The sequence below is a fragment of the Capricornis sumatraensis genome, chromosome 11 (genome assembly GCF_032405125.1).
Source record: "Capricornis sumatraensis isolate serow.1 chromosome 11, serow.2, whole genome shotgun sequence".
NCBI classification, from domain to species: Eukaryota; Metazoa; Chordata; class Mammalia; order Artiodactyla; family Bovidae; genus Capricornis; species Capricornis sumatraensis.
Genome location: NC_091079.1, coordinates 12,205,729 through 12,224,394, shown reverse-complemented (window position 1 = coordinate 12,224,394; position 18,666 = coordinate 12,205,729). Strand labels below are relative to the sequence as shown.

The window sequence follows — 18,666 nt, the reverse complement described above, 5'->3', positions numbered from 1 at the left end:
TCTGTCGTCCCCTTCTCCTGCCCCCAATCCCTCCCAATACATAGCAAAACCCAATGCCAGCTATCGCCTGGAACTCATGTTGCAGTCCTTGCCCCCATGGGGCTAGAAGAACCACGCACCATATGTGAGTGCCTTTATTTTGCGTGGCCAAGTCCAGTCCACCATCTGTCCTTGTGAAATTGCAGGAAATCCTCCAAAGGGGCAATCTACTCCTATGAGGTTTTATTAAGGACCTAGAAAACTCCACAGGTGCCAGGCCCACCCCTTCAAGGAGGGCATTCACAGCTCACCCACAAGATTCTTTCACAGTGTTCTAAATCTGCAAGACAGTCAGAGGTTAGTAGCACATCATGGACACAGCCTTTATACACTGTTGTGGGGAGAGACCTTCCAGCCTCTTAGCTGATGCCTTGCCTTCAGCAGTGTGAAAAGAGAGATAATTGGCGTCCCCAACAGGATTAGCAATACAGCTGTTCTACTGAATCTTCAGCATGGGACACACAGCCTAAATTTACATTATACACCATAGGACACAGCCCTTACGGTATGCCTTGGCACAAATCAGCCCACATTGGCATCTGCATACCTGATGGAACCCCTGCTAGCTCAGGCCCCCTTCAGGGTCTTCACACTTTCAAAATGGCGTCTGCCACACCATCCCTCTACCGCTCCCAAGCTAGCCACCATGGAGGTCACCTCATAGATGGGGCGCCCCAAACAGGGTGCAGGAATAGCAGTCAGTGATCCAGAAGAGGTCAGCGGCCACTGTTCAAATGGCATCTGGAGTGCCACCAGTGAAACGCTCATCATCTGGGCCTCAGGTATTTGGGTTACATATCGACTGCCTCATGCCCAGTTCTCCCACCACTTGGGTCAACACAGCCTAGTTACACCGTTTACTCCCGGTATGCTGGAGCTCCCCCACGTCCACCCACAGGGTGCAGATGGCAGTGTTAATCCATTCCATGAGGGTGTGCGCTGCGTGAGCGACCCCTGCGTGAGCTGCCTAGCATTCTGCAGCCTTTGTCTCGACGAGGGGTGAATGGTGATAGATGCCAGTCGTTCTGCCCCATCCCCAGAACACAGTATACTGTCCACCTGTGTGCCAACGCCACAAGAGCCATGCTGCCAAGGGTTCCCCTCGCCTTTGCCCCTCGCCTTTGGCATACCCAAGTCGACCAACTCCACCTGAATATATGGTCTGTATGTTGTGAACTCAGTCACAGACGGGGCCCCTTGAGGATGCCCAACCCGGGCCATAGGCTGCTCATGTTTCACCGTCTGCTGCACAATAGGCGTTGCTGCCAAGTGGGACCCGTGGTCTCATAGCACTGATTATCACCATCACTTACCGTCTTGTTGTCAGAGATGCTGGGTTCTTCAGGGCCACCGGGTTCTTGCTCTAATGCCAATGTATGTTGCTCTAGTTCTTCCAAGAGACTGCACACCGACGCAGCATCATGGGGAGCACTATCCATACTCACCTACAGGTAGTCAATAAAATCTGCCCCACGGTGCCAGCAGCAGCCCTTGCTGCCTTGTTCGGCAGGTGGGAACTCTCGCCTGTAACATCTTTTCAGTGCTATCCGGTGAGCCGTCCACCACCTCCCAATCTTCCACTGGAATCCATGCCAAGAGGATCGTAGCCACGTGGTACCACATGCTATGTGGTGGCCGCTGGCTCCCTCCAGCCAGTGGAGTCTCCTGCTCTTCTACCTGCTGGGTATCCTGCCACCTCTTCTGTGGAGCCTCAGGCTCCTCTACCAGCTGGGTATCCTGTTGACTACACCAATTGTATTGCTGATCCTGTTCATGACACCAGCTGTCTCACTGTTCACACTGTTCACTGAGCCCATGGTAGGCAAGGCATGAGCTAAGAGGCTGGAAGAAAATGCAAGGATCCATAGGAACTGCAGACACATTTATTCTCTCCTGAGTGACACGATAGCCACAGCAGCAGACATACATAACACAACATAACCACACACAGCCCTGCTGGGCTTTTCCAGGTGAAGCATACACAGGCGAACCTCACAAATGACTGAGCGGGTAACTCGTGATGCACATGGGCAGTGCTATACATGAGCTCAACTGTTACATAGTCATTATTTACAAAACGTGGAGTGAGAGAGCCTGACCACGCCATCTTGGTTCGTTTACTCTCTTCCCCACAATAGGCATGTTCAAATGACTTTTTTTTTTTTAAGCCTAAGCTTTCTTTGAAAAGTGCTTTTTTTTCTGTGAGGATTTTGTAGAGAATGAAATGAAAGTTGGTGGTTTTTTTCTGAAGACATCTCTAACATTTCAATAAACACCACACTTAAAAAAAGACAGCTCTCTTCAGTTAGAGAGCTGCATTTCAGGATTGCTTATTGCCAGCATTTAAAAAATAAACACCACGGGTGTTAAAGTCCCTTTGTTTTAAATTGCAGCACCTTATGAAATATGCCCAGAGGATTATCTGATGTCGATGGTGTGGAAGAGGACTCCAGCAGGCGACTTGGCCTTCAATCAGTGCCCAATGAATGCCACAGGTAATGTAGGAGGACTCTCAAACCCAGACAATGACCACCCACCAACAGCAGCCTGCTGTGTTCTTCTGTCGTGTTTTGTCCTATATCTAAAACTAAGTCTGTCTAATAAGCAGTTAATAAAGCAATTTTAGTAAAGGGCTTCCTCAGTGGAGCCTATGAAGAGATCTGGAAAATCTTGCCGATTCAATGGTTTCTCAGTGTGAGTAATGTGCATTGTGGAAATAATCAAAGGAACAATTGACATGCATGTTTAGGGCGTGAAAATGTACAAACCCAGGTTTTCAGCCTGCCTCCAAGCCTCCCTGTCGTAAAGCTCTCTGTTTTTGTGACTCGCAGGCACCGCTAGCAGACGCTGCTCGCTCAGTCTTCACGGAGTGGCCTTCTGGGAACAGCCGAGCTTTGCAAGATGCATATCAAATGAGTACAGACACTTGCAGCATTCAGTAGGTGCAAAGCCAGCTTTAGTACTTGCTCTGTTTAATCCCTGTTAATGATCTCTGTGTGAGAGTTTAGTCTGCTGCTTGCTATATAGTCAAATTGATAAAATCTCTGAAAATAACACCTGAAGTAAAAAAGTCTGTGCTAGAAAGCTAACTTTTATAAACCAGTGCTAAACTGTTTTATTTCAAGGGTTTGGGATTTTATGGATCCTGCTTGGATCCTGCTATTTAAATGAATGGATCCCTTGTCTATTGGGGGAATGTCCTGAATAAAATCTGTTACTTGGGTTTATCTATATGAGTTAAACTATATCATGACTGGCACATCAGTTACCTACTGCATAAGACTTATTTCAAAATATCATACATTTTTAAATTAAATTCTTCAATATTTTAGTACTCAGGAAATAATAAAGCTGTGTCATATAGGTATCAAAAATTTCACTGCATTTTGACATTAAGATACGAAAAAAAAAAGACTAAGATATCAAAAAAAAAAAAAAGAGTTATTTTATCAGAGAAAATTAGTTGCTCACAAAAGATGACATGGGACAAATTTCCAGAAATAGCCCCTCTTCTCCCACACATCATTGAATTATTCAGAATATGCTGTATGAATATTTTGAGCACAGTGAAGTGTTGCTAGGTTTTTTACCAGTGCAAGTCATTGTCATTTTCAGAGACTGTTGTCATTCATCCTGACAGTCGAGAAAGCTTCCTATGTGAACAAACGTTATGGGGCTCAGAACAAAATACAAGACAGAGCCTTGGAGAACCCAACATTGGAGGGGTGCTGTGCAGTTAAGAGCCCTGAAGTTTTGTTGTGCTTATATTTTCTTTCATTTTCTTTTTTTTTATTATTTATTTATTTACTTTTTATTTTTTTAAATATAAATTTATTTATTTAAATTGGAGGTTAATTACTTTACAATATGGTACTGGTACTGTTGCTTACAAGTAAACATAATTAAAAAAAATAAAAAATAAAGAGCATTCTTACTCGTGGATGGAGAAGTAGCTTGTAGAACCCTTATTAAAGAAGTGAATGTATTTGACTCGTTATCAGAAAACCAAAAAAGCACATTTTAAAAATATCTGAAAAGCAAATGCTATTTAGTATGTTTACTTTCCAAGTCAGTAATCAAACTGATGATTTATTTGGCTACGTAGAGCCTTATTTCTGTTGTTGTGTGTATATACTTTTATGTATACACCTATATGTGTACATGGGCTTCCCTGGTGGCTCGGATGGTAAAGAATTTGCCTGCAGTGTAGGAGACCTAGGTTCAGTTCCTAGGTTGGGAAGATCCCCTGGAGGAGGGCATGGCAACCCACTCCTGTATTCTTGCCTGGAGAATCCTTATGGGTAGAGGAGGCTGGCGGGCTACAGTACATGGGGTCACAAAGAATCAGACATGACTGAGCAACTAAGCATAGCACACGTATGTGTATATACCTACATGATATTATATATATACACATTAATACAATTATACACAAATACATATATTTAATAGTATATACTTACATGCATATAAGTATTTGGTGATATTTGACCTCACTGAGCTTTACTTGCGTCAAAATTAAAATATTTCAGAATTAAGTATAACCAAAGACTTTCATATGAATTTAATTTTAAATGAATTTTATTTTCACCTAATTTTAGACATGATACTTTGTCTACTTAATATTCATATTTAGTTCTTATTTATTCATGGTAATAAATGAGAATAATTGTATCGATTACGTAAACCATAGGTCAAGTCTTACACATTTGTTAAGAATGAATAATATCACTTGGCATAAAATGTTTGCTTTTTAAATTCATCATTTTGTACAATAATACTTAAATGTACTTGCCTTCTGTGAGTGCATGTCATCTGCTAATGGAGAGAAATAGAAACCCACTGTGAAATAGGAGAGATAGTCTCATGTTGTGATTCACGTAGAAATCATTCAGTTAGTGATTGGACAGCCCATGTGTCTGTGCCCCTGCTCACTTGCAGGCAGAAATCAAGTGCACGCTTTTGCAGCATAAGAAACAGCCTCAGGGCATTCAGCTCCCACAGACGACCAAGCAAACTCTGCTGGGCACTTTCACAGATTAATTCCAGTTCCCACCACCACCTGCAATATTGCCATCCTTGCCTTAGTCTCATGGAAAGAAATTGAAGATCCTGGGAACAGTCCAGTTAAGTGAGGCAAGAGTGAAAGCTGCATCCCAGGTGCAATTGTTCCAAAGCTGAACCTTCTTTCTGGAAGTCATGCTCCCTTCTGAGTCTTTGATTTGAAATCCTCTGCCCTAGAATCTGGTGCTATAGGCACCATTTTCTGATTGTGTGTCCTTTGGAAAAGTCATGTGATCTCACTCAAGTCTCGGTTTGCTATGCAAGATGAAATTGATAGCATCATCTTAGCATCTCTGGAGGTTTTGAATAAGAGCAGATGAAATATTGTATGTGAGATGTTTGCAGTGTGCTGTGTAACTATGAGGTATTAATATCTACAGGTACAGAAAAATGCATTGAGTTAAAAAAAGAGTAAAATTTTACAGCTTAACTTGAAATGTACATGTGAAAAAATTATGGACGAATACAGATGAATGGATCGTTAGAAAGGCAGGCAGGTGAATAATTGAATGGATAGATCAGTGGGTAGGATTGATGTCATATGTGTTTTTGCACGTAAATACGGTTTATATGCACATACAGAAACATACATATAGTTATACATGCATACAAACACTCATCTACTACTTGCCTGGGGACCATGGTCTTCTCCTTTACAAATTCAGGGGTGTGTAGCACCGAAGGATGCCTACATGGAGCTCATCATATGTACTCTCAAAGGTCAGTTGGAAATGAGGATTAAATCCTTTCCTTTGCATGCTTGTACGCTTATGGCTTCACATACTTTGAGTAACAAAGCTAGGTAGTACTTCAGTGTAGACTAGTTCTGATTCCCCAAACTTCTGAAATTGCTTTTGATGATTCTGCATCTTCCTTTCTAGTAGAGTTTGTTGTTTCACAATTTAATATCCTATTTCTCTTGGGGTATTTAATTTCTTGCTGCTCTACATTTGTGAAACTCACTAAATGTTCATTGTCACCCACTGCAGAGACTTATTTAAAATAATTAGATCTGTATTTTCCAACTTTTCACATATAGTTCACAATACATGTATACACACACTCACAGATTACAATATTTTATACACCTATTTTATAAAATTATATGAAGACTAAGTTTGAAATGACATATTGTCAACAAACATTAGTTGAGTGCATTCTATGACCTCTTACAAACCAGCTGAGGTAAAAAGGAATCATTAATTAGTTTAATATTATGAACTTACTCATCTGCCATATTGAATGTTTATTGAATTCTTTGAGGACAGAAATCATTTCTATTAAGCTTTATTTCTCTAGTGTTCAACATAGTGCTAAATGTGTTCTAGATATTCCATAAATGGCTGCACCTTTTCTTATCAGAAAGGGCATGTGCCCGTTGGAGGGTTCTAAGAAGGTAATACATAAAATTTCATGTTTGTGAATTTTAACCACATGAAATTAATAGTATTATCTCTCACCTGCAATTTTCCCAGTCCCAAACCATTTAGAAATGTGGAGTGATTTACAATTTTACTTTATGAAATAATTTGGTCATTGAAGAAGAATTTCAATAAGCTCCACTTCATGAAGTCTTTTTGGAAGCTTTGTAAGATACAAAATTGAACACTGTGATCCAACTGCTGCTTATTAAAAAAGTGACAGATTTTAAAAAGTGAGAACAAAGGAATAGAGTGTTTAATGTAGGGGGATTTTTGGACAATTCAGGGTTTTTTTCCATATGTTAATATTTAATTTCATACTCTGGGATACTTTTTGAATTTTATACCAGTAAGAAAGAAATAATTTCAGAACCTATTGAGAACTAGGTACAGGGGCCAGGGACATTAAGAATACTGCTTTAAAAAAAAAAACAAAAACATTAAATTATTTGGAGAAACTGGGTGGTACTGCGGGCCAAGTGGGCCAGTTCCCCACACCCAAATTAAATAGACCATTTAGTCTTTCTTACAACTGAACAATCAAGATAACTCTTTCTCTCTCTTCCTCTCTCTTCCTCTCTCTCATTCTCTCCCTCTCACTCTGTTTTATTCACATTCAAGTGCATAGTTACACATACACACACCTGAAATGACAGATGACATGGAACTAGCCGCTCTAGAATAAAAGGAGTGGACTCAGGCATGCCAATGCCATCTCATAAATTCACCAGGCAGAGAAGTCACTTCTTCCATGGAGAGGAGTGTGTGATGGGGGACTGAAAAAGCTCACAGATATTCCTCTATATTCACAGAAATGGAAAGAATTGGTATAAATGTTTCCTTTAAAGTCATTGTGCCTTATAACCTCTGCTTTCTATTTTTCAAGCTGTCATTTAACAGTGAATAAATACAGAAGCTGGAGCAATAATCTGTCTAGTCACGAAAAGGTTGACTTTGTGGGAAAGGATGTCAAGGAACTTGATTTGTGGTTTAAGGACTTTGTTTATTCTGTTTTGCTCTACATTTATGACTGTTTATTAGGAGAGAGAGAATGATAGAGATGGATGGAATGGGAAGTCAGGGGAGAGAGAGCACAACAGAGACAGAGAGGCTGAGGGGGAGAATGGACTTGCTGGATCTCGAGGGTCCAGGGAAAGGAAGGTGGGAGGTTCACCCAACAGTGCTGACACTGTTCACTAGTCCCTCAGTTTATTACACATGATAAGCACACAACACAGAGTTGTGAAAACAGAAGTTCAGTTCAGTCACTTAGTTGTGTCCAAATCTTTGTGAACCATGGACTACAGCACGCCAGGCTTCCCTGTGATCACCAACTCCTGGAGCTTGCACAAACTCATGTCCATTGAGTTGGTGATGCCATTCAACCATCTCATCCTCTGTTGTCCCCTTCTCCTCCTGCCTTCAATGTTTCCCAGCATCAGGGTCTTTTCCAATGAGTCAGTTCTTCGCATCAGGTGGCCAAAGTATTAGAGTTTCAGCTTCAGCATCAGTCCCACTAATGAACACCCAGGACTGATTTCCTTTAGGATGGACTGATTGAATCTCCTTGCAGTCCAAGATACTCTAAAGAGTCTTCTCCATCACCCCAGTTCAAAAGCATCAATTCTTCAGTGCTCAGCTTTCTTTATAGTCCAACTCTCACATCCATACATGACTATTGGAAAAACCATAGCTTTGACTAGATGGACCTTTATTGGCAAAGTAATGTCTCTGCTTTTTAATATGCTGTCTAGGTTGGTCATAGCATTTCTTCCAAGAAGCAAGTGTCTTTTAATTTCATGGCTGCAAGCAGCATCTGCAGTGATTTTGGTGCCCCCCAAAATAAAGTCTGTCACTGTTTCCATTGTTTCCCCATCTATTTGCTATGAAGTGATGGGACCGGATGCCATGATCTTCATTTTTTGAATGTTGAGTTTAAAGTCAGCTTTTTCACTCTCTTCTTTCACTTTCATCAAGAGGCTCTTTACTTCCTCCTCACTTTCTGCCATAAGGGTGGTGTCATCTGAATAGCTGAAGTTACTGATATTTCTCCCAGCAACCTTGATTCCAGCTTGTGCTTCATCCAGCCTGGCATTTCTCATGATGTACTCTGCATAGAAGTTAAATAAGCAGGGTGACAGTATACAGCCTCACATACTCCTTTCCCAATTTGGAACCAGTCTGTTGTTCCATGTCCAGTTTTAACTGTTGCTCCTAGACCGGTATACATGTTTCTCAGGACGGAGGTATGGTGATCTGGTATTACCATCTCTTGAAGAATTTCCACAGTTTGTTGTGATCCACACTGTCAACAGCTTTAGCGTAGTCAATGAAGCAGAAGTAGATGTTTTTCTGGAACTCTCTTGCTTTTTCGATGATTCAGTGGATGTTGGCAATTTGATCTCTGGTTCCTCTGCCTTTTCCAAATCTAGCTTGAACATCTGGAATTTCTCGGTTCACATACTGTTGAAGCCTGGCTTGGAGAATTTTGAGCATTACTTTGCTAGCATGTGAGATGAGTGCAATTGTGCAGGAGTTTGAACATTTTTTGGCATTGCCTTTCTTTGGGGTTAGAATGAAAACTGACCTTTTCCAGTCCTGTGGCCACTGCTGAGTTTTCCAATTTTGCTGGCATATTGAGTGCAGCACCATCACCTTTTAGGATTTCAAATAGCTCACCTGGAGTTCCATCACCTCCACTAGCTTTGTTCGTAGTGATGCTTCCTAAGTAAGGCCCATTTGACTTCACATTCCAGGATGTCTGGCTCTAGGTAAGTGACCACATCATCATGGTTATCTGGGTCATGAAGATCTTTTTTTGTACAGTTCTTCTGTGTATTCTTGCCACTCTTCTTAATATCTTCTGCTTCTGTTAGGTCCACACCATTTCTGTCCTTTAGTGAGCCTATCTTTGCCTGAAATGTTCCCTTGGTATCTCTAATTTTCTTGAAGTGGTCTTTAGTCTTTCCCATTCTATTGTTTTCCTCTATTTCTTTACATTGATCACTGAGGAAGGCTTTCTTATTTCTCCTCGATACTCTTTGGAACTCTGCATTCAGGTGGATACATCGTTCCTTTTCTCTTTTGCCTTTAGTGTCTCTTCTTTTCTCCGCTGTTTGCAAGACCTCCTCAGACAACCATTTTGCCTTATGGCATTTCTCCTTTGGGGGATGGTTTTGGTCACTGCCTCATGTACAATGTCACAAGCTTCCGTGTCTGTCTATCAGATCTAATACCTTGAATCTATTTGTCACTTCCACTGTATAATCGTAAGGGATTTGATTTGGGTCATACCTGAATGGCCTCCTGGTTTACACTACCTTCTTCAATTTCAGTCTGAATTCGGCAATAAGGAGTTCATTGTCTGAGCCACAGTCAGCTCCTGGTCTTGTTTTTGCTCACTTTTTGAGCTTCTCCATCTTTGGCTGCAAAGACTATAATCAGTCTGATTTTGGTTTTTACCATCTGGTGATGTCCATTTTTACAGTCTTGTGTTGTTGGAAGAGGGTTTTTGCTATGACCAGTGCATTCTCTTGGCAAAACTCTGTGTGTCTTTGCCCTGCTTCATTTTGTTACCAAGGCCAAAATCTTGCCTGTTAGTCCAGGAATCTCTTTGGTTCCTGCTTTCACATCCAGTCTGCTATGATGAAAAGGACATCGTTTTTGATATTAATTCTAGAAGGTCTTTTAGATCTTCTTAGAACCGTTCCGCTTCTTTGGCATTAGTGCTTGTGGCGTAGACTTGGATTACTGTGATATTGAATGTTTTGCCTTGAAAACAGACATCATTCTGTCATTTTTGAGAATGTACCCAAGTACTGCATTTTTGGCTGTTTTGTTGATTATGAGGGCTACTCCATTTCTTCTAAGAGATTCTTCCCCACAGTAGTAGATGTAATGGTCATCTGAATTAAATGTGCCCATTCTGGTCCATTTTAGTCCACTGATTCCTCAAATGTGAAAATAGAAAAGGGGGTAACAAATCTCTCCTGGAAAAGTCCACGAAGAAAGCAATGATTTCTGGTCTGGCACAGGTCTTGGACAATGTGAATTGGGAGTCACTGTGAATTAGAAGTTGCCATCTGTCCAGCAGGAACATCTCTCAGGTTCTCGAGGGAAGAGTGTTAATTCATATCACTCAACTTAGTGAACTGCTTTTTTCATTTTAATTTTTACCATGGTGTGTTGGTTTCTGCCATACAGCTCAAGACAGCCATAATTATGCATCATCCCCTGCCTCCAGAGCCTCCCTCCCCTCCCCGCTTTCCATCCCTTCAGCTCATCACAGAGCGCCAGTCTGGGCTCCCTGTGGTACACAGCAACTTCTTACCAGCTATGCCTCTTAAATCTGATAGTGTATGTATGTTGATGCTACTCTCTCCGTTCGTCCCACTCTTTCCCTCCGCACTGTGGAGGGAAAAGTCTGTTCTCTGCATCTGTCTCCATTCCTTCCCTGAAAATAGGTTCATCAATACCATTTTTCTAAATTCCATATATATGTGTTAATATATTTGTTTTTAGTGGTCTCTTTTTAAGGAGTAATGGTTACTCCAGGAAAAGGGGTCTTTCCAGTTGCTCCCTCTCTTCTAGCGAAGTACATTACCCATTACCTTCTGATCTAAAGTAGCAGTCTTTATCACTCCAAGACAATCACAGTCCTGTAGAGGATGTTTCAAAACTACTAGTGTGGAGGTTCGCACTGGCCACTGATTCATTTTGAGCTTCTCATCATGTTTTAAGGTAGCTTGTCCTTCCATTTCGTAGAAGCTGAGTAGGAGTCATAATACAAAACAGATCACATCATAACATTTGCTTTATATTAATATATTTTCCCTGCCTTCCTGGTGAATTTTGCTTCATTGCAACAAAACTTCTTACATATCACACTTTGTTGGCTGCCACCTCATTGCACAAATATCCATCACATTGCCTAAAAAAGAATAATGCATTTGATGACTACAGCTTATTTACAGTAAAAGAAGAAAACAATAGGTACCATAGTTTCGTTTACATTTGCTTATTGTTTTTTGAGTGAGTAATTTTGGGGCAAATAACCTCATGCTATTGTCCAGCCCAGAGAAGGCAATGGCAACCCAGTCCAGTACTCTTGCCTGGAAAATCCCATGGATGGAGGAGCCTGGTAGGCTGCAGTCCCTGGGGTTGCGAAGAGTCAGACATGACTGAGCAACTTCATTTTCACTTTTCACTTTCATGCATTGGAGGAGGAAATGGCAACCCACTCCAGTGTTCTTGCCTGGAGAATCCCAGGGACGGGGGAGCCTGGTGGGCTGTGGTCTATGGGGTCACACAAGTTGGACATGACTGAAGCGACTTAGCAGCAGTAGCAGCATGGTCTAGCCAACCAGGGGAACTAGCCTGATTTTAATTTTTGAATATTCACTAATTAAATAAAGGTGAGTGAGCCTGAGAGAACAAGAATTTGTTCTACCAGTGTTTTTTTTTTTTTTTTTTTTTTTTGCAGTATTATGTGGCTGGAACACAGCAAACAATGGGGGTAATTGTGGGAGAAGTTAGATCAATAGCTTTTTAATCCTGGCTGAACATTGCAACCATGTGGGAGTTCTTAAAAAATACCAATGGGCAGTTCACTCAAGGCCAATAACATGGAGTTATTACCAGTCTACAGAATACACTCAGTAACTGTATGTTAATATTATTACTAATTATATTAATTTGGCATTCATATAAATGTATTTCTATTTACATGTATAAAAAATGGATGTTCACATTATTTCTCTCCTTTTAAGTACTCAAGACATAGCATGTGACTGCCTTTCTATTTTTGATGCCAAGTTTCAAGAAGTTTCAAGTTTCTGCCAAGCTTATCAGAGTCCTCACTTCCAGAGCTCAGATAATTATTGCATAATCCAACAATACCAAGGAAAAGTTGAAAAACATTACTACCTTTAAAATGGACAGAAGGCTCTTACTTTTATTCAAGGCTACATGTTAAGGTTTTGTTATCTGAGTTTAACTTCACAATCCCCAAATTTTTAACATGAGGTCTTGAATAAAATTATAAGTTTCCTGAGTGTTCATCAAATGATAATAGCTAACATTTATTGAATGGTATCTGCCCTGAGGGGGCTGACTGGGAAAAAAAAAAATCAGAAGGAAGATGTTAATTAAATCTTGTTATTTTAAGCAATTCATATGTCAAAGTTTACAATATTTCATGGACAAGATAGAGAATATTTTAGGCTTTGTATTCCATATGGTCTCTGTTCTAAATACTCAACTCTGGTTTTGTAGCATAAGAACAACCATAGACAATTAGTGAACGTGGCTGAGTTCCAGTAAAACTCTTACAAAAACAGGCAACGTGCTGGCTTTGGCCCACAGGCTGTATGTAGTTCACTAACTCCTGGTCTGTAGTATACATTTTAAGTTTTTTATTTTTCTTTTGTAACATTTCAGTTCTATGAGAATTCTCCATCAAAGGATGGACAGATTTTATTTTGTTCTTCTTTTCTTCTTTATTTTTAAAAATTTTAAGCAATCATTTTACATTTCTTATCAGCAAAATCTATTGTTTGGATAATCTGTGAAGGACTTGTTTTATTTCATCAGTTATGTAATCTGTCATATCTAATCATTTTTTATTAAATCTCAGGCACTGTGTAAAACAAATGTAGGATTTGGGGATGATATTGAGGCCAACCAAAAAGCATTCCTGTTTTCCTTGGTTATTCAGATATAATGAGGAACTGAAATTTTAATGTAGCCGAGGATTGACCTGGGTCAAGAAGTTTCGCAGTTTTCTTAAGACTATATCCCCTTAGTCTCCTTTCTCCACTGTGTGTGTTATACACTTTAGACAGAGAGCTTATGTGCGGCCATCCCATCAGCCCTGCGAAAGTAGAAGATTCAGCTCTACCCTTCAGAGGGTCCAAGCTTCCTGTCCAGGCAACTTCAAATGCATCAGATGTCGTGAGTGAGAGAAAACTGGTTGCTTAAAGCTGGACTCCTTCTTCAGATTTAGAAAAAAAGGCATACTTAAGGATGGAAAAAGTGCACTCCACCTTTTAAAAGTGTAAAAGGAGTATCCTCAGCTTCCTACACATTCCAAAGATCCAGCAAATGTTTCACTGGGAAAAATCCCAGTTAGACTTTTTAGGGACCCACCAGTTCCCATTATAGCTCTCCAGCCCTGAGCAACCAAAAAGCATTAGTTTTTCTTTCTACCCTAGAGAGCCTCTGCCTGGGCTGCACCTGCCCCTCATTTCTTGCCAAAATTTAGCAGACATTCCAAAGCGGGGAGAAAACTGGCTGAAATTGTTTTCCTATCTTAAAAAGGATCTCTTCTTCCTGGAAATGTAACTTATCTCTTCCATAACTTTCTGAAGCTCTAAAGAAAATTATTTTTATAATCCATTAATTCTTTTCTAGTTATAGTGGCAAATACATTGGCCTTACAGGAATATATACTCTGTATATGTTCTATACTCTACTAAAATAATAATTTGTTACTGTACTATATTAATAAAATATAAAAATATTTTAGGCACATATGATAGTGTTTCCTAGGAAATAGTAAGGGAGTGTATTAAATAGATGTATAATTAAATACTTCTAAAGTTATACTTTATTTCCTCTTTTCTGAAAACTTATTGATCATATCTCTAAATCCCAGGACAATTTGAAGCTTCTTCCCAGTTATGAATTTAGTGGCTTGATAAAAAAATATTAGAGTTAGTCTTTAGGGATTGAAATCTACTGACTTGAAATTTATCCATGGAATGATTTAGTAGAATAAACCTGTACAGAGCAGCCTGTTTAGGCTGATGCCAAAGGAAAATATTGTAAAAGAAAGCCTACTCTATTATTTAATTGTTCCTCCATCCATTCAACTACCTAGTAAGTTATTCTACAAATACACACTGAACTTTATCGAGGTGCAGCACAGTGTAAGGATACAACATGAGAGTGATACACGCAACAAATACAAAATAAACTAGACCAGAAAAGAGAGAAAATAATTCCAAACCGTGACATGTCAGAGGAACTTAACCAAGTGCCAACATAGGGAATAAAGTTTGGGGACTGATTGAGATAAGAAGGGCGTTACGTATCTTTGAGAAAATGACATTACCCTGTGACTTGAAAGATGAGATAGATTCAGACATACTAGGAGTGCAGAGAATGAATTTTTCAGGGCATGAGTGTACATTCTACTGAGGAGAGTGTACATTCTACTGAGGAGAGTGTCCATGGAATTTTCTAGACGATACTGGAGTTCCAGTCTCCTATTCCAGGGCATCTTCCCGACCCAGGGATCAAACCTGCATCTCTTCCCTCTCCTGCATTGGCAGGTGGATTCTTTACCAATGTGCCATCTGGGTAGCCCTCTGTTGAGAACAGCACATGGGAAAACCTTGAGGTCTTTAAGGAAGCGGAACTTGATCCAGTAGCCAGAGGTAGTGAGCAAGAAGAGAGTGCCATGAGATGAAGTTGGAGAACTAGGTAAGGAAAAAATTATTATTTTTTTCTGTGCCTTAAAGACCTTTGCTGAGAGTATGGATTTTATTCTAAGGGCAGTGGAAGCCATTGACAGTAAGGAGGGATGTGATTCAATAATGAAAGAGGGTCATAGGGCTCTTGAAGATAGGCTGAAGGGGCAGGACGGCAGGCTGTGGAGCTCACTGCAAAATCCAGAAGAGCAAGGACGGTGCCCTTTATTAAGGCTGAGTGAGCACATGTGACTGTTGCTGTGTCCTTTTCTGAAACGAGAAGGGAGGCTGATAAACATAATGGATAGCTTGAAGCAGGTAGACTTAGGGGTTGCCACAAGTTACATGAAGAACTCAGGGTACAGCTGGCCAGAATAGACATGATTTTTCTCCAGCAATTTGAGTTTCTTGGATGTGAGCGCAGTGAATGCTTGTGGTAGAACTAACATGTTTTCCCAAAACTGTAAGTAGAAGCAGCACCTGGGAGCTTGTTAGAAATACAGACTCTTAGACCTTGTCCCAGACCTGCACTTAAAAATTTGCCTTTGTGATTCATGTACACATTAAAATTTAAGATACACTGTGGTAGATTTTGCCTAGGGTTGCAGTTTTGGTAGATGAATGCAGAGAAGTTAAGTGAGTGCTGGCTGGCTCTGTACCATCACAAGACGTGCTATGTGAAGTAATCCCTAAGTCTCCTCTGCTGGGCATATGGAAGGATCGTGCTTCTTCACTACCTTAAAGTTAGGCATACACATGTGACTAGTTCCAGCCACTGCTTGTATGTGGAGGTGACCTCTGTTATTCCAGGCCTGAGAATGTCCTTGCCAGTGCAAACTCCTTCATCCTCTGTCATGCCAAGCACTGGAGTGACTAGGATAAACAGAGCCTCTCTGATGATCTGAGTAGTGTGACTGAGAAATAGATCACTTTGCTTTTAGGCACTGAGATTTTGGAGTTGTTGTCACAGCATAACCTGTCCCATTCTGACTGATGCAATGTCTCTAGAACTAGGAAACTCCAGTAACAGAAACAGAATTGAAAAAGCCTCCAGGAAGGAAGATCAGTTACTGCCCTGCATCCCACTGGGCAGGTCTCTGAAAGTCTGGGTCCCCGCCTGTGACCGCTAAAGTGCTTTGAGCCCGTGCACAGGGCTTAGTGCTGGCTCAGAATATAATAATCATTCTAGATTTGTTTGGTGTTAGGAAATTCCACCTACCAAAGGCCTTTGCCCAGGAATGGTGCTTCTTCATTTTGACTAGAAATTAAGACTATTTGTATTTGTTTATTTTTACAAGGAGATAAGTTTATTGTACTCTTATTCTTACTTTGTAAATGTCCAGGTTTTACAGAGTATTAAAAGCCTCTTGATGGAAGTGAAAGAGGAGAGTGAAAAAGTTGGCTTAAAGCTCAACATTCAGAAAATGAAGATCATGGCATCTGGTCTCATCATTTCATGGCAGATAGATGGGGAAACAGTGGAAACAGTATCAGACTTTATTTTGGGGGGCTCCAAAATCACTGCAGATGGTGACTGCAGCCATGAAATTAAAAGACACTTACTCCTTGGAAGGAAAGTTATGACCAACCTAGACAGCATGTTAAAAAGCAGAGACATTACTTTGCCAACAAAGGTCCATATAGTCAAGGCTATGGTTTTTCCAGTGGTCATGTATGGATGTCAGAGTTGGCCTGTGAAGAAGGCTGAGCACTGAAGAATTGATGCTTTTGAACTGTGGTGTTGGAGAAGACTCTTGAAGAGTCCCTTGGACTGCAAGGAGGTCCAACCAGTCCATTCTAAAGGAGATCGGGCCTGGGTGTTCTTTGGAAGGAATGATGCTAAAGCTGAAACTCCAGTGCTTTGGCCACCTCATGCGAAGAGTTGACTCATTGGCAAAGACTCTGATGCTGGGAGGGATTGGGGGCAGGAGGAGAAGGGGACGGCAGAGGATGAGATGGCTGGATGGCATCACCAACCCTATGGACGTGAGTCTGAGTTAACTCTGGGAATTGGTGATGGATAGGGAGGCCTGGCGTGCTGCGATTCATGGGGTCGCAAAGAGTCGGACACGACTGAATGACTGAACTGAACTGAACTGAGGCCGTGGATATAAACCTGGCTCCATTTTCAAGACTCAGTTTGTTCTCATAATGGTACCTTGCAATCTTCAAATTCATGGCATCTCTCTCACTTCAGAAATTCCTGGGGCAAGAAATTGGGGTACTTGATGCACTGTGGTCAAATGCTGTCCATCCTGGATTCTGGGCGGTACATTTTTAATTTATGCAGGGAATATTTAGCTAAATCTCCCCATCATGTTGTCATTAAACAATTTTCTCTTCAAATTTGAACTCTTAGCCCTAAGATGAATATGTGTTTTTATATCAAATATAGAGCAACTTAAGAAGTATTCATGTAACTAAAACAAAAGAGATGCCCTCTTTTTTACACAGGATGATCTCTGTCTTTCATGGAGACATCAGATAGATCTGTAAACCATTTAAGACCATCATCTAGGGAATGATTTTTGTCTTAAAAGTGGGCAGTTATGAACTGAAGCAAAAAGTACATATTTAGACCATTGCTTTAGGAAAGAAGTTTCTTCTATAATTATATTTTAATTGAAGCCACTTAGAGGTGCAAAAACCTTTAATATAACTTACAGATGGACTGTAGGAGTTGATGCTGAAAATAATATATAAATATATGATTTTAAAGTGTGTCATTTGCACAGAGCGACTACGATAAACCTTTTTTTAGGATTCACACAATAGAGGCAACTGTGACTGGCAGTAGGAGGCATAAAGTAAAAAGAATAAGGTTATTTCAGGAACACAGCTACTCCTTAAACCATAACCCTCACCACATCTCTCTACATAAATAGCAGGGAGGCTTAATCCAAAACTATAAAAAGCTACTATCTTTAGACTTCAGGTTTTTTGTTTGTATGTTTGCCCTTCACTGCTGCTCTTGTCAACACTATTAAATGTGAATGACACAGAAACTTTTAAGGATTGTCCTTTGGAGCAAAAATGCACACAAAGTACTGCAACATGTACAGATATAAACAGTGATAATTGTAACTTTACAAGAAATGTTAAAATTATAACTGTTTGTAAACTACTTCAGTGACTAAATGAAGAGAATTAAAAAATACAGCCCAAGGAAAATAGAAGCCTTCATGTACCCATGGGGGCATTTTCTCTCCACTTAAATAAAACTACAGACAACATCTTTTATGAGTTGAGTTGAGATAATCGCTCAGTCATGTCTGACTCTTTGTGATCCCATGGACTATAGCATGCCAGGCCTCCCTGTCCATCACCAACTCCCAGAGTTTATCCAAACTCATGTCCATTGAGTCGGTGATGCCATCCAACCATCTCATCCTCTGTTGCCCCTTCTAATACTGCCTTCAATCTTTCCCAGCATCAGGGTCTTTTCAAATGTGTCAGTTCTTCACATCAGGTGGCCAAAGTATTGGACTTTCAGCTTCAGCATCAGTCCTTCCAACGAATAGTCAGGACTGATCTCCTTTAGCATGGGCTGCTTGGATCTCCTTACAATCCAAGAGACTCTCAAGAGTCTTCTCCAGCTCCACAGTTCAAGAGCATCAATTCTTCAGTGTTCAGCTTTCTTTATAGTCCAATGCTCACATCCATACATGACT

General features: G+C 40.5%; 1 protein-coding gene across 1 annotated transcript in view; it reads left to right on the top strand.

Moving 5' to 3' along the window:
* ADGRB3 (adhesion G protein-coupled receptor B3) overlaps positions 1-18,666 on the top strand; it is an 878,910-nt gene that overhangs the window by 381,146 nt on the left and 479,098 nt on the right. The window contains exons 7-8 of the mRNA XM_068984093.1: positions 2,433-2,534; positions 2,871-2,977. Coding sequence (XP_068840194.1) covers positions 2,433-2,534; positions 2,871-2,977 — 209 coding nt within the window. The remainder of the gene's footprint in view (positions 1-2,432; positions 2,535-2,870; positions 2,978-18,666) is intronic.